Genomic DNA, 25,786 nt, shown 5'->3' on the forward strand with positions numbered 1-25,786 from the left:
GCAGTTGATCAAGATCAGTGCTTGCTCATTTTCTCCCTCAGACTGTCTGTCTTGGGTTTTTGTTTTACCGTTTTGAGCAGCTCTTTCCCTTTTCTTCCCTCTTTAGCTTTAATATCAGAGCCGGCTTTGGTCACCATGGCTCTGGGAAGAGCTGCTTATCTGCCCGCTGTTGATTTTTTACAGTTCGGCCGGCTTTGCTTCTGGGTAGCTTCAGAAATGCTCTTGACTGGGATTTAACCGACAGAATCAGTTCGACTTTTTGTGCAATTTTTTTTTTATGGCTCAGTCCATTCTCTAGATCATGTACAGAAACTTTCGGAAGTGGATTTTCTACGTGTTTCTATGCTTTGGAGTCATCTATGTCAAATTAGGGTAAGTCCTTGTGCACGACAAATCTTCTTTAAGTCTTTTGGGTCACGTTATTACAGAGCTGCGAACAAATCTGATGCAAAGAAAAAAAAAAGGGGGGGGAAGAAGAAAGAAAAAAAACATAAAAAGTGCTTATTTCGCTCTCCGCCGTGTGTCCGAGGGGGGCAGCCCCGTGGAGGGCTTTGCTGCTGGCGAGGCTGCGGGCAGAGCCGCCCGGCGAGCGGGCGCTGCCGCCACGCTGAGCCTGGAGGGAGCCAAGCGCGGGTGATGACGGAGCCTTTTATTTGGGACTGCTTAAGCGAACTTAAATATTACAGTATATTACAGGCGTACAGTACAAAAAAAAAAAAAAAAAGAGGCCTGACAGAGTTAACTCAGCCACTGCTGAGGAGACAATAGAGCAGAGCTTAAGTACCAAAAAAAAAGGAGCAGGGGCGGGAGGAGGGGAATCCCTGTTCTGAACCTGCGCTCGGAGATTTGTTTTATGCAGGCCTAGACACAATTTGCGCTTCTATCCATCACACGGACGTGTTGAAAGTAGCTTGACAACTGGTCCGGCTACCTCCGCGGCAAAGCAGCCGGACAACGGGCCGGCTCCGGACCACCCGGCCGGGCCCCGCCGCAGGGCCCCGCTGCGGGCGCCGCAGGCCACCGCGCAGCGAGGGCTACCGGGCGGCCCGGCATTTGCTCCTCGTTATTTCCCCGCAGCCATCTAGATCGCTCTGTTATTTCGGTTGCCAAGTTTCTCCCTCTGTCTCTCCCCCCTTACCTGTATGCCCTTATTAATATTGCTCGTCGCAGTAGGCTGACTTGAGTTGAATTTCCACATTCCTGAGCCCCAGCCGAGTCCTTACCTGTCGAGCTACAAACTCTTTAAAGATCCTGTCTTTGCATAGCTGCGGGATTTTTTTTTTTTAATGATCAAGAATGCATAAGGTGAGTTGCAATCTCAAAATGCTTGCTTCCCACCTCGAAATTAATAGGGGGGTGGGGGTGGGGGGACGGGGACGCCACGAAAGGGCAGCTCGCCGAGACGAGGAGCGATGCCCGGGACAGCCAGGCAGGCCGGCCAGCGGCGCAGCCCCCCGTCCTGGGCAGGGACGGCTGCGGCGGCGGGGCGGGGACGAGCGCGGCGCCGCCGGGACCTGCCGGGGCCGCGCAGCGCGGCGGCGGCCGCCGCCGCCGAGGTCGCAGCCTCGGGCCCGCTGCGCGGCGGGGGCAGCGGCGGCGGCGAGGAGGGCGCCGGGAGGGAACCTGCCGGGGGGAGCACCGGGAGCCGTGGGTTACAAAAGCCTCTCGCCGCCGGGTCCCCAGCAGGTTGCTCGGCGGGCACCAGCCGGGCTTTGCTCGCATTTCTGTCTTCGCTTGATTTTCTTGGCGCGGCTTTGAGCCCGCCCCCAGCGCCGCAGGTGCCGGCGCGGGGGCTGGCGGCGCGCGGCGCTGCCCCGCCGGCGACCCGCGGCGGCCGCGCGGGCGCGGGCGGCGCCCTCCGCGCTGCTGGGAGCCCTGCCGCGGTGCGGGGCCCGGGTTCCCCCCTGCCCGGGCCGGGCACGGCCCTGGGGGTGGCTTGGGCGCCCGTAACGTGCCTGCTGCAAGCAGGAGGGTGTTTCGGGGGTCTCCGCGGGGCTTAATACCCGCGCCGCCCTGTGCTGCGATCAGCAGGGACCGGCTCTGTCACCCTCCGAGCTCAGATTTACAGGGATTTAAATGCGGAGTGAATGCGGTGAAGCCGCGTATCCATAAATTGAGCGCCACGGTGACGAGGGCACCCCATCCTCTTCGGTAGCTGGAGGACTGCATGCAACACATCCCTCGCGGAGGGGCAGAGCAGCTCAGAGAAAATGGTTTGCAAAATAAAGGTATTGCTATTCGCTTTCCCTGCGGTTTTATTTTTAAAGAGAACAGCAGTTTGGGCACACGTTACAGTCTGGAAGGCAGATTTCTTTTCGAGTTTGAGTGTGGCTATTTTAGAAGAGGATTCAGAGCGAAAAAACGCAAGAATACTGTTGAATTGAGCCTGGAAGTAAAACCGAGTGGACAACAGAAACAGTAAAAGCCCTTATAGAAACCCCATCAGATCCATCACCATGCCTGTAAGGTGATGAGGATACTTCACTTTCTCCGAACAATAAGAGAGAAATTTGCTCTGAGATCCAGGGCTACTTCTAGGCTAGACATGTGGGATGCAATTATTTCCTCTTTCATCAGCCACTGGAACTACCATTCTGTTGAAACCATATCCTTTGAGTGTAATGATACCTCTAGTGAGCTCTTTGCATAGAAAAGAGCAGGGGAGAGATGAAGTGAGATAAAATGTAGTTTGTCTTCCAATGCATTAGCTTTAATTTGCAGGGCGAAGGAGAGAGCCATTGTGTCAGCAACAGCAAAGAGTTCAGATTCCTCGGTTATTTTATGTGCTACAGAGGACAAATTCATAAAATGTGATGAAAGCTCCACTTTCTGGCTGGACAGTGGCAAACATGAGCCTGAGGGGAGAGAAAATAAAGCAATACATAAGTGTGTATTGAACGGGGACATGGTGTGACATGGCAGGGTCCCAGTGTCAGTTTAGCATAAAGCAGCTGCTATTTCCAATTAGGAGGTGAGAGTAAATCCCCGATTAGAGAGTCCTCCCTCACACCAAATTCCCATTATTCCCATTTCTGTTTTGTACCCTGAGGGGGGAGTCTTGTCACAGAGAGAGGCAGGAGGTGGAGGGGCTTGAGGTATCCCTTAATATTTCCCCCGATGATGAGTCTGTCCCCATGCTGTTTAACCCAAAGGAGGGAACACGGGGGACAGCTGCGGTAGTCTCCGCGCTGTATTTTAGACGCTCTTGCCTTCTGATGGCAACCAGCGGCAGAAAAGAAGCCCCCACGAAGCAAACTTTGACTTGCAATTTATGTCCAGGCACTGAAACATAAAGAGCCTGCGACCCTGCTAGCACCAAATATCTCCTCGGGAAAATAGATTAAATCAAATACTGACCTCGGCTAACAGCAGGATTGAAACAGAAACATTTCCTGCGAAGATCGCGGAGCAGACAGCTCCAGTTTAATTAATAAATATCTCGGACGTTAGAAATCACAGCTGTACCACAGATGCAAATCACAGCGGATGCTCTGAGGTTGACTGATGAGACCATTGGAAAGATGCAGCCGCGGGCTGTGCCCAGAGCAGGGCTCTGGGGCAAAACACACCGTTTTCCTTCTTTTCTGGAGGGAAAGAAGGGGGGAATTAGACCGCACTAGGGGAAGCGGAGAGGACCCGACTACTGAGGGGAGGTCAAGGTGGGGCTCGAGGGATGCAGGACGTGGGAGCTGGCACTTCCCAAGGAAGCAAAGAAAGGCGCCTGGGTCTCTTTTTGGGGGAGGAATGGCTCGCCTTGCCTTATGCGGCGTTTGCCGTCCACGCCAACGAAATCCCGCTGCCCTTGCGCCCCGCCGGGGCCGCCGCCGCGGGAAGCCCGGGCGCCCGGCGCGGGAAGGCGGCGCGGGAAGGCGCGGCGGGGGACCCCGGCCCTGCCCGAAGTCACCGGGGGGCCCTGCCCGGCCCGGCCCGGCCCGACCCGTCGGGGCAGAGCGGCCACCGGGCCGCAGCGGCGCCGGGCGGGGCGGGCGCGCCTCGACGGCGGCCCCACGTCGCGAGTGGGGCCCGGGGGGGCCTGGGCGAGCTGCCATCAGCCCCGCGCTGCCTCCAGCCTCCCCGCACCTCCCAGGCCGGGGACCCGCTCCCCAGTGCCCCCGCCGCCGCAGCCGCCCCCGCGAAACCCGCGGCGCTGCCCCCGCGTCCTCATGTTTCTCGCCAGCCAGACGCCCGCTCGTTTTAAGCGGCTCTTCTTTTTCCCTCCTGCTTTTCCCTTGCACTAGACTTCAAACTCCGCGAATGCAAGAAATACCCACTTCCGACCAGACAGGAGTCCGGTGCGTTGCGCCCTGGACGCACTTTCCGGGCCCTTACCGGCTCCCGAGGTGCTCCTCCGCCCGCCACTCCGCAGGTTTGGGCAAGACAGAAACCGCAGCTGGCAATGGACAGATAAAAGAAAAGGGAAATACTTTATTCGTGCCTGCTCGGCTTCATCTGCTGTCTATCGCACGGTGTCGGCAACCATTTCACTGCCGCTCTGGCTCTGTTTTATCTAGCATACATATGTTTGTGGAAGAAGAAACGACAGATGCTGAAATGCCCATATTAGGTGTTACTACAGTCGCCTAGAATGCCACACCATTTTACTGACGGGAGTATATTCAGTTTAAAACACGACAACAAGTGCATTTCTCGCTATTTCACACTGAAATACATATGGAAAGAAGTTGTATGGAATTTAATACGTTATTAATATTCTTATTATTATTTTCCAACGTAATAACTGGCCCGTGTCTTTACAGTAAAATTTAACTTCCCGAAAGTAAATGGCACGATTGGTTTATTTTCTACAATTTTACTCCCTCTACATAGTTAAACTCTGGGTAAAATCAGCTTCGTTCCGAAGTTACGGAGAATGGCAAACCATGTTCGTTTCAGCTAGACCAAGTCAAACTCTACCAGCCTCATTTCGAAGTTTTCCAGCTCCAGCATTTGCTTTTCATTTTTAGAATTCATTTTTTTTCCCCAGGCACATCTTTAAAAGCGGGTGCACATTTTAAAATATATCTGAAGCCAAACAAATGCCAGAAATAAAACATCAAAAATTGTTATCAGTTCTTCTAGTTCACAGAATGGTTGACGTTCAGCACAGCTGCACCGACCGCATTCTATGTATCTGAGAGGGAAAACGGGCATTAGAGGAGATACACACACACACACACATATATAGTATATTTATCTATCTGTCTATCTCTATACATACACACACGCACATACTTAAAGAATTATAAAGAAATACGACCATTCTAGGATCTTAAAGAAGAATAAAGAAATCAGACAATTCTAGAATCTAAATAATCGTAACAAGGCTTAAATCTCCATCCCTAATTAATCAAGATTAACGTTTTCCAAAATGACGTTAACTGAACAAGCGTATGCTCCTCGACTTGCAGACGAAAGGCATTCAGTGAAACAAAACCCAATAAAGACTCTTAGCGTACACTCAGGGGAAGACAACATTTTTACACGAATTCTGTAATTTCAGTTCCCTCTGACGGACTATTTCGTTGCATCGCAGAGACAGCTGCGCCCGTGCGATGGGACTGGTTAAACAGAGGAGGTGTTCCCAAGATGCTTGGAGGAGTTTGGTGAGAAAACTCCTTCAGTCATTAGGCAAATAACCTGAGACGAACAGTTACTAACCCTACGGAACGAGAAGACTTCGGAGTCTGGTTCTGGCTGGCACTTGCGTTAGATTGTCTACCGCGCACATTGCTCTTTCGGGGGTTGTTGTCAAACCCTAACCCCTGGCAGCCGAAGTGCACGGCTTTCCGACAGCTCTCCCGTCACAACAACAACAACAACAACAAACCAAACGACAAACACGCAACGAGGCGAAGAGGAAGAGCGAATCGCTCCTACCAGGTTTCGCTGCCGCACCGTTTGCGGCTCCACCGGGCGAAACGCTCCCGGGGCAGCTTCTCCCTCCCGGCCCCGGCCCCTCACCGCGGCCCCGGGGCGGCAGCAGCCCGGCGCGGAGGAAACGCACGGGAGAGAGAACTAACCTGCGGGAAAACGTCTCTTCAGCCTTGCATCTTCTGGGGGGGGGGGACAAAAGAGGAAGATAAAGAGAGAAAAGAGAAGAGAAAGCAGCTCTCCCCCCGGGGGCAGCGAGTTGCGGGGACCCGGGGGATGCTCCCGCCGGCGCGGCGCTGCGTCCCCCGCTGCCCCCATGCCACGGCTCCTTCACACCAGCCCTTTTCCTCCCCTTCTCTCACGCGAAATCCAAACCCACCAGGAAGCTACGCGTGTGTGTGTAGGTCTTTACTTCTCACTGCGGCGGGCTACGACAACATATACGTCTTTTTTTTTGGAAAGGACCCCCTGAAACCAGAGCTTCATTTTGCAACACCAGGCGCAACTGCAGCCAAGCCCCTGCCGAGGCTGGAGGGAGCGCGGAGCCCTTCGGGGGAATTGGGGCAGCCTCCCATAATAAAGCAATTAAGCGAGACTGGGGCTGGGAGCTGCCAGCTCCCTTTAGGATGTGTCCCAGGGTGAGCCGAGGGGTGCCACCCCACACGCCCGGGGCGAGTAGCCCGCCGAGCGCAGAGGCAGCGCTTTAAAAATGCACCGTGAAGCGGGCGAGGGCTGCTTGCAGCGCGGGACGTACAGAGAGGGCTCGGCCAGGAAGCACGGATTCATTGCAGCCCGGGCTAGATCAGTGTCTTTCCATTGTCATCCTCCCCTTAAAAAAAAAAAAAATAAATAAAAAAGCGAAAGAGAGAGAGCGAGAGAGAAAAAAAGTAGGCGGATTGCAGTGACTGACTGCCCAATGGCAGCTCCGAGTCTCAGGAGAGTTACAGAGAGAGGGAGAGAGAGAGAGAGCGAGGCACTTTCTGCCATCCAAATCCCTTAAACCATCCTCATTCCAACACGAGAACCCACTGTAACAACTTCCAACCACTGAGACATGACAGGCAGGAGCCCAGAGGCAGCAGCAGCAGCGAGAGCAGCAGCAGCAGCACATACTCTGCACAGGGAGCAGCATTAGCACCAGGGGAATCCTAGACCCAACAATACAAACAAACAAACAAACAAACAGACAAAGCCCCCCCAGGCCCAAGGGACTGGATTCCAACTCAGATTCAAGCCACAGCTGACACCAAAAAGGGTGGGGAATTACGACCGGGGGGGGCCAGAAAGGAATAACCAAGGAAGCGAACTCCACGAGTGTAAACGGGATTCAGCCATGATCCTTTTTTCATCTCGCAGTGTGTTACTCTCAGTGTATTACCCTCAGATTTTCCTCATCCTTACCAGTGGGAGTTACCTGTAAGTGATCCAGATTTTTTTTGTTGTTGTTCTCAAATACTGTTTGAAATGACCCCGCTAGCTACCTAGGGGGCAAACCGGCAAAGCGAGCAGAGGGAGCCGGAACCAGCCAGCACGGGCGGCAGCTCCGTGCGGCGCGCGGTGGTGAGGATGGTGGTGGCGGCGGAGGCGCTGGTCGGACCCTGCCAGGGGACGGGGCACCGCCAGGTAACTGCGGGGCTGCGCCGCGGGCGGTGGCGGGGCCGGGGGCGCGGAGCCGCCCGCCCGCCCGCCCGCGGGGCCCGGCGCGCCCGCAGCGGGGCGGCGCAGCGGGGCGGCGGCGGCGGGGCGCGGGGCGCGGGGTGGCCGGCGGCTCCCCGGGGGACCGCGGCCCCGGCTCCTCCTCCTGCGCTGCCGGACACCGCTACGGCTTCGCCGCTCACTGGGCAAAGCGTGTTTCCGCGCGGAGCCGCCGGGCAGCAGCAGCGCCGGCTCGCAGCCCGGGCGCCGCGGGCCGGGCGGAGGCGGCCGCGGAGACGCCTGCGAGCCGGGTGCTTTTGCTCAGGAAGGGCTCGACACTCCGGCAGTTAGAGCTGGCTCCAGGAGCTTTTCCTTGTGAGGAAGGGGGTGGAGGTAGGGGTGGGGGAAATGAGAGTCGGTGGGTGGGACTGCAAGGATTTTCGGGCTCTTTTTTTTAATATCTATATCTGTATCTAACGTTGCGGTGCATAAGTAGCGTCTGCGATTCCGCGTGGGCTTTGGAGAGGGTGTCTGCCGCGGTGCTGCCGCGGTCTCCCCGGCAGCTCCCTGTCCCCGCCGGGCGCTGGGGCAGCGGGACTGGGGGACCCCGCACCGCACCGCACCGCCGGGCGCCGCTGAGCCCGGCTGCCCCGCGGCGCGGCGCGGCGCGGCGCGGCGCGGCGCGGCGCGGGGCCCGGCCGGGGCGCGCGGGGGCTGTGGGGGAGCTGTCAAGCGCTTCTCGCAGTGCAGGCAAGGCGTGAGCACGTTTTGGGGCAGCCGTGGGGAGAGGAGGGCGCTGCGGCAAGGAGCCGCCCGGCTTGCGGAGCTCGGTTAAAACCTGGACCCTTCCCCGCCCTCGAGCATCCCTTCCCCCGCGCCATGGCCGTGGGAAGTGGCGTGTCCCTCCACGCAGGGTCCGGGAGCGGGGATCGGGCCCGGGAGCTGGGCCGAGAAGGGCAGCGGGAGGGTCTGATGAGCGCTTCGGGGTCTGCCCGGCCCGGCTGCTCGGGGCCCGGGCCGGCGAGGTTCACCTCCGCTGCAGCAAAGGGCTGTAGTGGGGAAAACCTGCTTCACTACCACTGGCCTCGCAGTCACCTCGTCTTTGGGGTGCACACGGATTTCCCTTCTCTCCCACCCCCATGGCGAGCACAGACCTTCTCCCCCCCCCCCCCCCCCCCGGGCGAGCGCAAAATTTAAGCTCCTACCCTTGAATTGGATGTGGATTTATATATTTACCTTTTCCTCTCGGTATGCATGCACGCGAGCACATGCACACGCACATAAACAAGCACGTGTGCTCGTGTGTGTGTGTGTGTGTGTGTGTGTGTGTATTTTTTTTGCGGACTACGGAAAAATATAACCTACCGCCATGCAATAAAAGTAGGAATAAACACACCCATAAAAAGAAACTAAACGCCTATTTCTACATTTTTAATTCTTAATGAAATGCACATGCCTTGGCTACTGATCTTTTTTTAAAGGCGCTTGATTTATGGAACCACGTTAGGTTTAATTTAGTGGGATGCTATTGATTATACCAAATAGCCAGAGCTGTCGGTTTCTATTCACAGGCGGGATATGTCTGCTGGTAGGTGACCACTTGCTTGTAAAAAAACCCTGCAATGCTATCTTCTTTTTTAAGTAGGGGGAGAGAGTTGTAATAAATAAATAAATACACCCTTTTAATATAAGCGCAGCCATATTTTTCTCAAAACCGTAGGAAATTAGTATCCTATAAAGTTTTCCTTCTATAAATAGTTCGAATCTTGAAACAAAAGTTTTAAACCGCACACCAGATGCTGGGATGCTGGCGGTTTCCCTTGCTGTGTGACATAATTATAAGGTCCGAAAGCAAAAGCTATAGAAGTATAATAATAATACTAAGGCGACTGCTGAGGGGGAAATACAAGGGAAGCAATGCCTGCTTTATTTAGAGCCAACTGCTCGGAGAGCTTTGGAGCGCCGGTCTGCGACAATGGGAATTTGTCGCGGGTAAATAGCGCCTTTCCCTGTGCCATGGCCAGTGTATCCCGCCGGGGCAGGTCGCTGCGAGCCGGGCTGGCGGGGCCGCAGCCGGCAGGGCTACTGCAGCCCAGCAGAGCAGAAAGCAAAGGAATCAGGGGGGCGAAGCGGGACAAAGCGGAGCCCGAAAGCGGCGCGCCCGGCCCGGAGCCGGCACCGCGGCGGCCCGGAGCCGGGCGTCTCCCCGGGGACGCAGCCGCCGCCGCCCTCCGCGCCCCTCCGCGGGCCCCGGGGCCGGGGCTCGCTGCGGCTCAGCCCTCGCCCTCCGCCAAATGCGGAGCCCTCAGGCAGCGAGAGCTAGGCACGCCGCGCTGCTTCGCCTTCCTCGCGTTTCAGAGTTAAAAGAGAGGAGTTATTTCAGTGCTTAATGGATAGTAGCCTAGCGAACTTGTGGTATTTATCTTGTGGGTAAATATACTTCTCTGGCTTACTAATGGTAGCTCTTGAAGATTAAAGCATAGTAGAGCCTGTTCGAGTATTATCTTCTGGTGTCTGTTTCTGCTAGCCCTCGCTCTCTGGAGGGGAGGATGCTTCCCAAGCTGCTATTTAGTCCACTCTCAGGGACTGTCAATGGTTATGTTAATTTTGCCTGAGATCTCGATCGTCTTTTGGCTCTGCGAACGACTCCTCATCTTCGGAGCTGCTGGTACTGTAGCGATAAAAACTAAACCAAGCCGGAGAATTTGCAGTGGACGCGCAAACGGAGCGCAGGTGTTCCGTGCGCCGCCTGCGCCTCTGCGTGTGAGTGGGGCGGAACAGCTCGTTTATTCTGCTGAAAAAGCTGGAAAGCAAAAATCCCACCAGAGGATTGAAAAAGACACCGGGGCCTCAGTGTTTTGCATGCGATAGTTGAGTAGAAAGTGAAATTATAAGAGAAAACAGCCGTAATTAATTTCAAGAAACAAACTCGCTTACAAAATCGATTTCTATATTGGAAATATGCTATCTGGAAAAGTCATCTTTTTCGGCGTGCTTGCCTGCTAACCTTTGGCCCTCTGAGCCACTGTAAACATTTTTACAACCGGAAGCAATTTGTCTGTGACTTTTTGAAAAAGAAGACTGACTACAGATAAAATAGCTGGTTGTAGGATGATTGATGCATTTTAATGCTCTGGACATATTTTGGTAATCCAATTACATATTTAAAGTATAAAACTGACATTTAATAATATCAATGTAATTAGTATAAACGTCTAAAAACCAGGATTATATATAATACAGTTTGGCACCGTTTCTTGCAGTGCATGTTTGAGTGCGCATGTGTCTATACACATATATAGATATATATTTAGCTTCTTCTAAAGAAGATGATGCTACTCTAACTTTCCGTTTGTGTATGCCTTTCACTGTTCATCTTCTGTAGGGTTGGATGCATTCATTAGCAACATGAGATTCAGTTCTTAAGAAGCTTATTTTGGGGATTAGCTACTGGTATATAGACAGAGTTAATTCAGTTATTTGCTAAAAAGTGATTGGGAATAACCAGTAAGAGAGAGACTGCACATACATAGCAATAGCTGCATAAATTTTCAAAGCTACTACATATTCTAGCATAACAATACAGCAAATAATGTATATTAGTGAGCAGATTATTTGTACTGGCTGGTTACAAAATGCAGAGGGAGAAAAATGTGTCTGTGTTTTGCATCTCTTCTGTTGATGCTCCCATCTCTACACTAATTCCACTTTACAAGAGCGGCTTCTCCACACTCGTGGGAAGTGGGTTAGAAGAAATACATGTTTTTCATGTGCTTTCGGGAAAATACTCTTGCCTAATCCCTAAAGATTAGGACTGCTGGAGGCAGTCCCTAAAGCTTGTCTTTCGATCTGTGCAGGGCAGGAGGGAGCTGCACAAACAGAGAAGGGACAGCATGCTCTTAAGTCCAGCCCCCTCAAGAGGATGGTGGACACAGCATCTCCATTAATGCCGATCCATGCGATGGATGCAGCCGTAGTCATGGCTACACCATCCGGCCCACTCTTCCCATCCCAGTTAGATCAGAGCTATCTCCACCTCTGTGATAAAATTGGCTGTTTCTGGAACTGGCCTTGGCCCTGGCTCAGTCACTGGACTGTGGTGTAACTCCAGCTGAGCTGCTTCACCTCATTTCCCTGCTCTTGCGCCTTGTTCAGCTCATCAGCTGAAGCTGTGTGCTCTTTAGGGCAAGCTGTCTCGCTCTTCATCCCTATTTCTGCAGTGTCCAGTGCACAAGGAGAACTCCGTTGGGATCTCTACTGTTTCTACATGATACTATAATAATAGTCATTTATAAGAGGATTTGGAACAGGACTTCAACTCTAGTGTCCCCCAGAGATGTGCTGGCTTAGAAACAGAACAGGTGAACCTCATAAGGATATGGAATATTTCCAGGATCACCTAAAATTAAGGCTTTTTCTCAGGAGGAACAAAAAGGATGAAGAAGACCTGTACATTGGGCTGTCAAAATCATTGTGAACTTGGCTTACCTGTCTGACACAGGCTCTTTGTACGTATCAAAGCTACCACACAGTAGAGTGTTGGTGATCAAGATATGGTTTCTAGGTAGCTCTAAAGGATATGTCCACCATTTCTCTGAGAGGTAGCCCAAAACAAAACTCCCTGTCCAAAACCTTAGAACTTTTGTTCAGCTCAAACCTCATGGTTTGTATCCAGATTGTAAACATCTGATGGGCAGGCCTTCAACCTGGCATGGTCTAGGCCAGATACTCATGTTCTGAATATTCCTGAATTCAAATGCAACTGGATGTAGCTGCCTTTCTCCTTCCTTTGTGGCAAGCAGATTTGGGTGGTTAGATTTCCAGCACACCCTAAAAAAAAGTAAAAAGTCATGATTTAAGTCATTACTAAGAAAGGCGGTATGCAGAATCCAGAATTGGTAGGATGACAGCTTGGAATTATGACATACATTGCTTTATTAACATAACATTACAAATGGGTGTAAAGTAACATTAAATATTCAGATGAACGAGTAAGATGAATTGCAGATATCCTAGCATATTAAACAAAGGACAAGGCTAATCCCTCAGAAGAAAATCTTTCAAAGGAGGTGTTAAAGAGCTAAACAAAGCAAGCTGCAATTATGTAGTTAAACTGAAAAATACATTTCACGCAACTGGAAAAATATGCCACGTGTACCTGGCAATATGGCTTTTTAAAGGGAGGATGATCCTAAGTATTTTCTCAGTGCATGGGGCTGCATAATTTAGACTGAAACACTGTCGGAAAGATTCCTAACCCCCAAAATACAATTTAACCCCTCAGTCCTCCCAAATCACTGCAAGCAACAGAAAACTGGGAAGAGCTATAGATCAAAAGTGTTTGCAGATGTGCTGACACCCAGCATTACAGAACAGGTTAATGTTGCAAGTCTGATTTCTTCAGCCTGTAACCTTTTGCATGTCATTTTACCCTCAGTGGACTCTCACCAGTGTGTCTTTCACACGTGCTCGCAAAACACCTCTACCTGCAGCTGACTGATGGCTTTTTGCAACTCAAGGTCCATCTGTCTGCTTGATTCTTTTCATTTTTTTGTTCTTCCTTCTCCTTGCTGCTTCTTCACGAGTCATCCCTGCAGCACTACCCCAACCTGCCTGAGTTCAAGCATATGCCTTTCATAGTATTATTTTAGCAATTTACACGGAAGAGCTATGGAAAATCCCCCCAAAATAACAATAAAATACCCCCACCCAGACTCCTTCTCTGCAGTCTTAGAATGGGTCTGGGCACTAACCAGGCCTTTGGTCATGAGAACAGTGGATCCCAGAATATCCACGTGAAAGCAAAATATCCATGACTTCTGGGCACTGGGGTTTTGCTGTGCACATGTGAATACACTGGCAAGGAGCTGAACAAACGTGTCACTGGCTGCTGCAGATTTACAAGGTCAGAATCACTCAAGAGACTCAGAAAGATCAAGAGCTCGGGGGCAGGAGTGCTTTGGAAGGAAAGCCGGGGATAGCAGCCTCCTGGAGAGGTTTCTTCAGTCCTCTAAGGGCTGGTAGCTCTTTCTCCCTCTCTTTTACTCTCAGTTCAATCCTCCCCCAAAGGTAAAAGGATACATTTTCTCCCCACTGTGGAGAATTGCATAGGACTTGGTGGTTACTTCTTGTCAAGACAGCTCCTATGCATTTGCTTTTGATAAAATCATGCAGAGGGAGTATGACAAATACTTTGACTAACGTAAATGTGAAGAAATTCTAGATACAGAGGGTCCAAGTATTTTCTTAGGACAGTTCTCTGCCCATATGTGATATACTTCCGTGACTTCTGTCTTCTGTTACTGTCTAAAAGTTGTTAGGACAAACCTTTATACAAAGCACTAAATTATCTTTTCCACACACTTCCCTTAGGCTTTATTTCCCCCCCTAAAAAGCAGCTTTCTTGACAGTGCAATGAAGCTGAAAGTTAGCTACCTCATTCAGTTCTAATGAAATATAGACAGTTTTTCTAGAATTAAGCTAGCTAAGGCCAAAGCAGTTGCTCTCATCATAAAAAAAATTTATTCCACTAGGATTTGACAGCAAGATAATTATCACCTATTAATTATTTTACAACAAAATCATGCCTTCTTTAGGCAATCTGAAGACAGGCTAAATTAGAGAGTTGTTGTATCTTTTTCTGGAAATAATCTTAATAGTACATACAGTTTGTACCCATGTAGTAGCTACAGTTTTGAATATTTATTTTCTTTTCAGCCTATGCCTGTGGATCAGATTTCCCTGGTGGCAGAAACCCACAAAGGATAAAATTCACGTTTATGCAAAAATACCACTTAATCATCATAGTCTTTGTTCCAGCTCTTTGTCCAAGGTCAAATTTCACCCTGAGTTCCTAAGTAATTAGGAAAAAGGACATCCAGTGGTATTGCAAGTGTGCAACTGAGGGCAAAAGCTAGCCTCGTATGTTTAAAATGTGGCATAGGAACTTTCCTCTGTGAAGTGCCACAAAGTCCATTCGTGACTGTACTGTGTCTCCCAAACTGTTTATTTGCGCTATAGCCACCCTGCTACTAATCAGTGGCATCATTTTCAAAACTGCATGAACTCCAGGCACTTTACTGGCAGATTTGCAGTTTCATTATGGAAAGATGCAAAGGCAAAGATGACACTGATGACTTGCTTCTTCCATCTGGACATACCTGGAGTGCATCACCAAGTCATTCAAAAATATTTTCTTCTGGAAGGTCATCACTTTAAATCCGTGCAGCATTTTGGCATGTTCTTGTATCTCACCTTTTCAGGCCCAAAGGCGCCTCTTGCTGAGGGCTACATCCACAGTCCACTAAGTTACTAAAGTGGGAGCAATTCTGCTGAAGTCAACAGAGTGACTCTGGTGCAAGTGAGAGGAGAGTCAAACATGAAGCTAGCACAAGTCTTGTTCTTCCAGTATCCATTCTAGCACAGCCTTGGCACAGGCTACCATATTACGCAATTTAAAGGGAATGTGGCCATATTTCCCAAGAATATACAGTGAAAGCAATATTAATAGGAGGCTATTCCTCCATGTCAAACAAAACCCCAAATCAGTTCTATGGGCTATTGAAAGAATCATTATGGCCTCTGGTGCCAGTAAGAGCTGACATAAAAACAAAACATTATTTATTTTTTGAGGGGAGAAGCACTTCAAAAGTACTGTGGCATTTGCTTGTTATTCGCAAGGCATTGTGGGGCAGCCCAGCTTTCAAATCTGGAAGTAAGCATAAGCCATAAAGCTATAAACCACTGCCTGCCTGCAAGTAGGGCCTGGAAAACAATTTGAGGTGTATTTAATTTAAAATTGTTTAAGCACGGCAGTTCTGGAACTGAATATCATACCCACCCTCCTAATCTGGCCGAAGTGGGACATAACTATAAAATGTGACTACTATTTAATAATAGTGTCTTTCATTCAGGGATGGTAAGTGAATTAATCCTCCCGATATTCAAGTGGACTGGGCAAGGATCATTTCACTCACTGCTGGGGTGGATTGCAGCAGCTGCCTAATGGCGCGCAGCAGAGCTGTATGTGCATGCAGGACCAGAGCTGCTCCTGGCAGCCCCAGCAGCCACCCAAGAAAGCACCTGGAGAAGCCCACGTCCATCTCTAATTGAGCTGGAGCCTGGCCAGGGCAGCGGGATAGCCCCTCTGCAGGTCAAACTTTTCTGGGCAGGTTTTGTTCTGCAGTGAAGACAGACAAGCTCTGAGATTGAATGGATGCCTCTGATGTTGAATAGCAGTAGCTTGACTTCTGCCCGCCTCAGTTTCCCACAGTTTTAATGGGGCAATAACAAGGCTGGCATAGCTAGGGAGCAGGGGAGGGGCTGGGGAATGAAGGCTGCCGCAGCACTTTGCAAGCAGAAAACGCAGCCTAAGTGCCATGTCATGACTTTCAGCGACTCTTTTCTGACCACAAGCAGCAGAGACGACATGACTGCATCTCGTCTGAAACATGGCATCACTACCAGCCACTGTGCCAGCCTGGCTGGTGTGGCAGTCCAGCCTCGGGGAGCGGGCAAGGGGAAGGCGCCATGTACCGAAGTCGTGAGCGTCATTTGTGATAGGGCCTTCTCCTTCCACAGGACCGTCCATCCGTCCACCCATGGGAACAGTCAGGTGGGGCTTGGCAGAGGACAGCTGCTGGCGTTGGGGTGTGAGGTGGCTGGTGGCAGCCAGGGCAGGAGGCAGGACATGGTTAAGGGAGTGTGGAAGGGAATGGCAGCATCTCTCATGACTCTTTTGGCTGCCTGCCAAGGAGCCATGTGACTGGTTGGTTAAAAGAGTCCTCTCAACCATGAGATACCTTTTTCCCCCTCTGGATGTACCTTTTCTTTTCTGAACTTAAAAGAAAACAAAATGTACCCACAAAACTTTCCATGTTAAAGTTATATTGCAGACTGACGACTCACAGTGGGAAATTCAAGGGGAATGAAGAGTAAGGGGAACATTTCTGAATCAGACTTGTTGTGCTGAGCCTTAAAGGAGAGGAAGATTTGCTGGATGGAGAACAGCACTGCTTTACAGCACAGTGAACAGACAGCAAAGAATAGGGTTAAACCTATTCCCTGCTGCTATGGGCTAAATCTGTCAGGGTAACTTCAAATACAGTGGACTTTGATGCTATCATAAGGGCCAAAGGTAGGGGTGCAAAAAAACAGGGCTTCTTCTGATTCATAGTAAAACCCTTTTTCTCCACTCCCATGGTCTAAAGGGTACATCATCTAGCTTTACAGTTTGGGGTTGTTTTCTTTTATTGGCACCTCTCATCACAGTATCCGAGCACCGCCCATAATAATGAGATTGGCACATCCCTAGTAGACTTCCTGGAGTCTTTTGTTCTTTCCTCCTCTGTCTCGGGGAAGCTCTGCTGAGGGTAGGTGCTTTTGAGGGGAGGGCTGGGGTCAAGTTATTGTTGTTAGTGTCATTCTGGTTATGTTGCAAAAGATATATCAAAGAGGAAGTTCTTGCACTGTGACCTAAGGTCATCAGAGTCTGGATTAGTCTAATCTCTGAAAGTTTGTTCCCCAGACAGATCCTTTCGACTGAGAGTAATTTACCTCTGGGCTCAGAGCTTTGTCCTGTGTTTTACGATACACATTGCTCCAGAGAAGCTCAATGGGCTTGGCAGAGGCAGAGGTTTGGTCTCTCTGCTGTTGCTGGGCCACAACCTGCTAATTGCTGTAGAGGTTAGGCCTCATGCCTTGAACTGGGGATGAAAGAGGAGGGGAGCAGTGGGAAGGACTTGCATGCAGAGGCAATATGCACAGAGTAACCTGGACACATGCTGCCTACCTTGAAGTCTGCATGCTGTTTTCATGGTCAGACCACTTTGGTAGTCATAAAGCTTGTGTCTCACTTTGCCTTTGCCCTCTTTTGGGAGGGAAGGGCAAAACATTTTGAAAATTGCCAGCAGGGAGCTCATCCACCTCCTTGGAGCCTCTTGTAGGCTGCACTGAGTGGTTGGAAAAGCTATGGCTGGAGAGTGACAACTTCAGAGACACCGTAGCTGATGTAATGCAACCCCCAGTAACACCCAGTAACACCCAATGTAACCTGCACTGAGGATGTGAGGGATGCAGGACAGGATCTAGAAGAAACGTTTTGCTCCTCTGTAACTCCCAAGTGCAGCTGGGCTTCTGAGCTGAACCAAGGCATGGTCTCCGTGTAAATACTTGATGTTGAGGAATGCACTTGGGACAAGTGTGTGTGTGTGCCTGTCCCAGAGTACTCCCTTCCCCACCTCAAGCCCGTGGTGTGCCAGAGCCAGCTCCTCAGCAACAAGACTTGGCAGGTGGCCCCTGATGAGATAATCATGGCCCTGGGGCATGAGGAGGCATGAGGTGCAGCCAGGTGCTCCTAATCTGTCCATGGGTGTGATTTTCTGTGGTAACCACACCCTCAAGTGTTGTCTTACTGCAATTAGGAAATTTGTTCAGTTTAGGTCAAGTACTCATATTAGGGTGCTCTTTACATCTGACATGTGTTGACACAGCAGGAGCGTGTGGATGTCCCTGGTCAGGCAATGCATGGTGCTAGGTTGTATACCTGCAAATAACAGAGAAGAGATCATAATTCTCATCACTTTTTTCTGTGATTATTCCCAAGCCTGGACCTTCCCTTTCTATTTCCTCTCATGAAGACTCACCAACTTGAGCATTAATTCCAGCACAAATAAACAAATGGGAATGGTCCCTGGGACCAGACACTCCATTTAAGGTGTGTCACAGACAAGTAACCTTTCAAGAGTTTGCCACTTTTGCTTCCCGGAATTTCCATTTTACAGGGAATGCTTTAAAGAAACAAAACGCACGAACACTGCACTGCAACGAAGACCAAATGGCTGTAGATAGGAAATGCATTGCTTTTGTAGGCTGGCTTGCATTTCAGTCTCACTAGAGGCAGGTATGGAAGCTATGTGTTGCAATCAGTCAGGTAGAGAAGAACATCAGACAGATATTCATGCAGGTTCCTATCTTCTTTTTAAAGACTTGGTGTTATAAAGTTCCAAAGGTGATGAGGTTCCCTGGCTACCACTGAAGTGAATAGGAAGTGGTGGGCAGCTGCTTGCAGAATTGTTTCCCCATGTCTTTACTTGGGCAGAGCTGCCGTTGCTTGCCATGTCTGCTCTAGTATCATAAGATGTATAAAGAGAAACAGCACAGACCTTGCTTCTAATTCCAGTGCTGCCCAGGTCCCTCACTACATCTTTGGGGAAATCTTTCTGCCTGTGCGCTGCCGTTCCTACTCCAACCTTGCCCGCTTAGGCTGCAAGAAGGGGATGATCTCTCTCTACACCTTTGTACAGCAAAACATGTGCAAAATTTGTGCAATTTGCCCTCTACTCTGCCTGGTTAGGTGCTGCCCAATACACATATTTGTAAATTTTGTCTCCATCCAAACTTTGCCTAAATGACTACAGGATTTGGCTTGCAGCACCTTGTTAAGACACTGCTGTTTACTGGAAAGAAATAATATAAGTCCATCAGCTCACTGGGGAAGATCGCCCCTGTTGGGTAAGGATAAACAGAGAGTATTTTACCTCTTTAAAAATAAAACCACTTTCAGTGGTAACAAAAGTCCTCAGTTTGCTTCTCTTCATATGGCACAAATATGTTTTCTGAGGTGTATCAGATCTTTGCCTACATGCTAGTTGCTATTGTATGCCTAATTAGAAATCAGCTCTAGCTTTCTGACAATAGCTGGCACAGATTATGTTCACTCTAAGACATCTTGTGAGATAATTAAAGTGATGACTGACAACACGACACAGCAAAAGGAATGTTTCTCAAAGTGGAGCCACTTCTACAGGTTGCTTGTACATATTTTGTTAAATGCAACCCCAGTATAACTACCCTGACTTCAATGAATTCCCCAGGAATGAATGTAGCCCCTTGTTTTTCTGAGAGCTAATCCTGAAAATCTCTCAATTTCTGACTCCTTTTCAAATTCATGTTTAAACACATGTACATGAATATAGTGCTCAGGAAGGGTGCCTGAATCACAGCCCTGGAAAATGAATTCCTTTCCTTAGCCACAAAACCAGTACAGCACAAGCAGAGGGTGTGTGAGCCTCCCCACTCCACCCCATCCTTGTGTCTCATCCATGACCTAGAGGGGCAACCTCTAGCTAGGCATAAGCGGGTGGCTTAGTCTCTGTACTTATTTAATCCTTAGCCAACCTGCTAAGGCTGCCAATAAGGGTGCCAATTGTGGTGGTGGTTTCTGTGATGTGGATAGTTGTCCACTGGGAACTGGATTAAGACCATCAACTCATTTCAAATACTCTAGGCCACAAAGCATCTGCCAAACAGTAACCATTTTTTTGGTCACTACTGACTTGGGTCATGTTTGGATCAGCGATGAAAGGCTCCATATCCCAATACCAATCCCCTGAGCCATACAGTTTCCTGGAATAATTTTTTTTCAAAGAAGGACAACATTTTATGTTGTCCTAAATTCCCCTTTGATCTGCTGTTTCTCAGTGTGCAGATTAGCCCTTTAAGGTGTATAATCTTCATGACTTCATTCTAAGGGATTCAGGCACAGGGAGAGATTTTGGAAGATGGCAGGTGGCAGATCCATGCATTGTGATCCAAAAGGAACTCTCAAAGATAGGAGACATACTCTGGCACCTCAATTGGTTTTGTATTTGGATCTAAATCTGATCTTACACCTCCACACTTACTGAACAGCTCCTCAGCAGGGAAACCATCATTAAACTGAAGATCACATTGCTTTCTTCTTTGCTCTTGTTCCTTCCAAGATACCTAGATATCTATATCAGATCTATGGCATCAGCTAACTTTGCTGGTAGATCTTCCAGCTGCTGCTTATATTGTCTGTGGTCCCTCTGACTACAGTCTCTGAGACCATTACAAGATTTAGCACCCCAGGTTGTAGTGAAATGTCTTATTTCACAGATACTGAACTCACTGAGCAGAGACTCATTGAGCATTTGGCTCAAATCATGCAGGCAAGGGAACCAGAGTGGAGTTTTCCTGATCGCAGCCTAGCCCCCAAGCCATTATGCAGTCCTTCTCCTCAGCATACCTGAAAGCAGAGCTGGGGCCAGCTGAAATTCTTAATTTAATTGCCAATGAATATTATTGCCTCCTTTGGCTGCATGTGGATGCTCAAAAGAGAATTCATCTGAGAAATTCATCTGGAAAGGTGATGGAGCAGCTCATCCTGGAAGCCATCTCCACGCATGTGGAGGAAAAGAAGGTGATCAGGAGTAGTCAGCATGGCTTCACCAAGGGGAAATCATGCCTAACCAATCTGATAGCCTTCTATGATGGAATGACTGGCTGGGTAGATGAGGGGAGAGCAGTGGATGTTGTCTACCTAGACTTCAGCAAGGCTTTTGACACTGTCTCCCATAGCATCCTCATAGACAAGCTCAGGAAGTGTGGGTTAGATGAGTGGACAGTGAGGTGGATTGAGAACTGGCTGAATGGCAGAGCTCAGAGAGTTGTGATCAGTGGCACAGAGTCTAGTTGGAGGCCTGTAGCTAGCGGTGTCCCCCAGGGGTCAGTACTGGGTCCAGTCTTGTTCAACTTCTTCATCAATGACCTGGATGAAGGGACAGAGTGCACCCTCATCAAGTTTGCTGACGATACAAAACTGGGAGGAGTGGCTGATACGCCAGAGGGCTGTGCTGCCATTCAAAGAGACTTGGACAGGCTGGAGAGGTGGGCAGAGAGGAACCTCCTGAAGTTCAACAAAGGGAAGTGCAGGGTCCTGCACCTGGGGAGGAATAACCCCAGTCACCAGTACAGGTTGGGGGTTGACCTGCTGGAAAGCAGCTCTGCGGAGAAGGAGCTGGGAGTGCTGGTGGACACCAAGTTAAGCATGAGGCAGCAATGTGCCCTTGTGGCCAAGAAGGCCAATGGTATCCTGGGGTGCATCAGGAAGAGTGTTGCCAGCAGGTGGAGGGAGGTGATTCTCCCCCTCTACTCAGCCCTGGTGAGGCCACATCTGGAGTACTGCGTCCAGTTCTGGGCTCCCCAGTACAAGAGGGATGTGGCACTACTGGAGCAAGTCCAGCGAAGGGCTCCTAAGATGATTAGGGGACTGGAGCATCTCTCTTATGAGGAAAGACTGAGAGAGCTGGGCCTGTTTAGCTTGGAGAAGAGAAGGCTGAGAGGAGATCTTATCAACGTGTACAAGTATCTGAAGGGAGGGTGTTGAGAGGATGGGACCAGACTCTTTTCAGTGGTGCCGAGTGACAGGACGCGAGGCAATGGGCACAAACTGAAACACAGACGCTTCCATCTGAACATGAGGAAAAACTTTTTCACTGTGAGGGTGACAGAGCACTGGAACAGGTTGCCCCGAGAGGTGGTGGAGTCTCCTTCTCTGGAGATATTCAAAACGCGCCTGGATGCAATCCTGTGCAATGTGCTCTAGGTGACCCTGCTTGAGCAGGGGGGTTGGACTAGATGATCTCCAGAGGTCCCTTCCAACCTCAGTGATTCTGTGATTCTGTGATTCTGTGATAAGAACCACATGGTCAGCATGCTGAAGAAATGTCATTCTGATCTTTCTTGGCTAGTATGAAGCTGTACAGTACTGTCACCACCTGAGGTGAAGTAAACCTGAAGAGGTGACTGTTTTTTTTGTGTGTTTTTCTTTTTGTTTGTTTGTTTTGTTTTTTTTCCTATGGGGTAATTTACATTTATGATAGCACTAGGGCACTACTTTGCTTGCATTAGTTAATTCAGAACAATGAGTCACCTACCATCTTCCCTATAATATGTGGAAGTTAAGCATACTGTAATATCAAAGGAGTGACTGTTAAGATAGAAAATCCTGGGCAGATCCATTAGAGTTATGCATGATCAGATGCAGTACACAGAGGGAAAAAATTGATAAGCTATACTAGGCATGGAGTTAACTGCGAGGCCCTGGTAGAATCTGATTTCTATCACACAAGAAAAGTGCCAGGAGCATATGCGTAGATATTTCACAGCGGTTTATTGCTATTAGACTGTGAAACGTATATTTTAGACTTCCTTTTATTTTGTTTAAAATAATAAGCAAAAAATTATTTTATTCAATGTATCCTTCCACTGTGAAAAGTTGTTTCTATTAGGAGAAATAAAAGAAGCTGGAAAGAGTAGGGAAAAGATTAGCTTTGAAAGATTATATACAGAGATATAGATATGTATAGACTACATAATTCTTTAATTCTTAAAAAAATAAATGTATCACTAAAAAGCCCCCTCCTTTTAAGTTTCTCTGCTTATTTGGAGTCCTTTTATGTTCAGTTTCTATTTTCAGAACAGAAACTTCCCTTTCAATAGCAGCTGAGGATCAAATACAAGAAAGCACATGGAGAAATCTAAGCATGCTGGCTTAAGAGAACTTGTAGTTGCATGCATGTATTTAGGCAGACCACTACCCAAATCTAGAAAACATAGGATGTATGCAGTGCCAGCACCCTTGTATGTTCTTCGCTGAATACAAAGGGATTTCGACACATGATTAACTCCTTCCTAAACCAGGTCTTAAATTTAGGTGGTAGCTCTCAGTTTTACTTTTTTACTAGCAAACACGTGAAAAGCGAGCTAAAAGAGCTGAAAGCATACAGTATTGGTGAAATTTCAGCTTGGAACTATGAGTTTATATATGGCAGTTTTTTCCTTTCAGCCTTTTCGTTGTGTACAAAGAACCAAACTTAGTGTCCCAAGAGCTTAGGGATGGTGTGTGAGGGGACTGAGGGAAAGCAAGCGTGGGGATAGCAAGGGCTGGGGACCTGCACATTCCCCGTATGGAAGAGGAAACACAGAGAAGTGTGGGGTGGAAAGCAGAGTGAGTGAGCAAATTAGGAAGAGGAAAGGCGACGAAGTGCAGTAGCAGAAAGGAAGACAATTGGAGGTTGGGGAATTATGAAAACCAGAAAAGACAGAGCTGGAGAATGAAATGGGCTTTAGGATGGCTGCCAGAGACAGAGAGGCAGTTCTCAGGAAGTTCAGCTTCTAGCCTAATCATCATTTAACCTGTGTATTGGCCAAAGCCATGGCCCTGTCAGTTGATCTGAAGTTTAATTACCTGAGAGCACATTTTTGCGACTCAGCATCAGGAGCGTAGCCTGGAAAGGAGCATAGTCTGGAACTGGGAGACAAGCACAGAGCTAGGAAATATGAGCAGAAAACATGAGCAGAGCGGCTCAAGAAACCAATATCTCACCCAAGAGATACTTAACTCCACCGCTGCTGCTGAATTGTCCCTGAGGAGGGATGTGACTGACCATCGCTGAGGAGCAAGAGAGACAACAAAGGCCAGAGCAGACTACTTAGAGGGCTAATTTCAGTAAGCAAAGGATGATCCCCTTTTGAGGAGGGAGGGAGGGGGCAGAGGAGCAGGAGGGAGAATGTAAAAGAGGTGAGAGACAAAGCACAGTTTACATCAATAAGAGAATTTGGCTTTGGAAGAAGATTTTCTGCGTGGCTGCTCCACATAAATTGTGCTTAGCTCTATGGTTGCAGGATTTGGGAGTCTGGTAAAAGGCTCTTGAATATAAACTCTCATGGACAATTTTACCATTTAGCATCCCAATACCCTATCACCCACTAAACCTAAAGTCCTAATGTCTTATGAAGGTGCACTTTGAAGTTTAGAAATGCAATAATGATACAATAATAATGGGGGCATGGATTAAAGACTCTGTTTACAAGATTTCATTTGTGAGTATAGGGGTACTAGGGAGAAAATGCAGTTTTTAACCTGAGATCCCAGAACAGTAGTGCGTAATGTGAATACATACTATCACAGTTCTTCAGTCACAGCAGACACTGTGTAATACTGATGTGCAAGTGTGAACTCAGACAGTCTGAGGGATGCTCTGCGTTTTCTTCCTCTAGAGCATGAATTCATTTCAAAAACCAAGCTTTCAGAGGGTATAGCATTGTTTGCGTGCAGCCAAACCATGATTTCTTCTCAAATTAAAGTCAGCTCCTTTCTTGCCATCTCTAGAACTCTCTTGAATATTTAAGCTGACTAGGTTCCTGTTTTTAAAATATATATTGGAGCTATTGCTTGTCACACAACAGAGACCTTGGCTTTTATAGCATCCATTTACTATTGTTTTAGTTTCTTACTTTGTAAAGTATTTTGGGATATACCTTTATTTATATAAAACTAAGTTCAGTACCATACATTTTCTTCTTCTTTTTTGTTGCTTTCCTCATGGACACACACACACACACACACACACACACACACACACACACACCCCTATATATATATATATATATATATATATATATATATATATATATATATAAGGGGTTGAGAAGCTACAGAAAGACTCAGGAGAGGCACTTTATGACTTGGAGTGATTTTTGGATATTCTTTTTTGCCCTGTTTAGAATTTTCCTTCCAAAGTTTCACCCAGTATTAGGTGAAATGGATGCCTCATACACACATATATTATTTCAATATATGTCTTACAAGCCTGATTCTCAAGATTTCACTCAGCAGTTTTCACTAAGGACTTATATGCACAGACCTAAGACCAGGCAGATGTTATTGTAAGCTGGCTATTTTATCTCATCCTTTTGAGGAGCTTAAATTAAAGTCCTTGAGACGAACTGAGCCAGATTGTCATCTGAAGCAAACTATTTCACCAAAATTAATCCCAGTGTAGTTATGCCAGTTTGAATCTTGTCCCCTGTCATACAATCACAAAACTGCATTTTTCTCTTTTTCCCTCCCCTCCATCCCCTCCATCATTTTCTCTAAAATAAAATGATTAAGGAAGGAGATAACTGATAGAGAACCACCCAAAGCTGAAATGAGGCTCAGAAACCACTTATGATCTATATCGATGGATTCTGCTCTTTTGAATAAACCTGAAGTCATCCACTCTCACTGAGATGTGAATGCAGAGCTATGTTACCCAGAGATTAGGAAGCACAGTCTAAATACCTAGAGAGAGGCTCATGCATGTATCTAGCAACACACAGTTGCACGCATGTGCAGTCACCCAGGCAGAAGAGTAAATGCTAGCTCTGGAGCTTCCAAGCTGAGAACACATATCTGGGCAAACATAGGTTATTATAACTCTGGACACCAAACCACAGAGGCATTCAAAAAATCACCACCACAACATTTTGCAGAATATTATTACAACTGTCACCATCAGTTCTGTCAGAAATCTGAAAATTGCAAAGGACAAAATTTAACTACTGAGAGGCAAGGAATTTTCAAAAATTGCCTGGCAGTAGGCAGGCACATTTCAGACCAGATAGAAAAATGCTGGGCTTTGCTGCTAACCAC

General features: G+C 48.4%; 1 protein-coding gene and 1 long non-coding RNA gene across 2 annotated transcripts in view; one reads left to right on the forward strand and one right to left on the reverse strand.

The window, feature by feature from the left end:
* The first annotated feature begins 245 nt into the window (after window positions 1-245).
* The window catches only part of WNT7B (Wnt family member 7B), a 97,131-nt gene continuing 71,590 nt past the window's right edge, over window positions 246-25,786 (forward strand). The window contains exon 1 of the mRNA XM_013947827.2: window positions 246-372. Within this exon, the coding sequence (XP_013803281.2) occupies window positions 302-372 (71 nt within the window). The 5' untranslated portion in view covers window positions 246-301. The remainder of the gene's footprint in view (window positions 373-25,786) is intronic.
* The window catches only part of LOC106488790 (uncharacterized), a 47,613-nt gene continuing 32,432 nt past the window's right edge, over window positions 10,606-25,786 (reverse strand). Inside the window, exon 6 of the long non-coding RNA XR_001293285.2 lies at window positions 10,606-12,336. This is a non-coding gene — a long non-coding RNA (uncharacterized lncRNA). The remainder of the gene's footprint in view (window positions 12,337-25,786) is intronic.

The sequence above is a fragment of the Apteryx mantelli genome, chromosome 1 (genome assembly GCF_036417845.1).
Source record: "Apteryx mantelli isolate bAptMan1 chromosome 1, bAptMan1.hap1, whole genome shotgun sequence".
In the NCBI taxonomy this organism is placed as follows: domain Eukaryota; kingdom Metazoa; phylum Chordata; class Aves; order Apterygiformes; family Apterygidae; genus Apteryx; species Apteryx mantelli.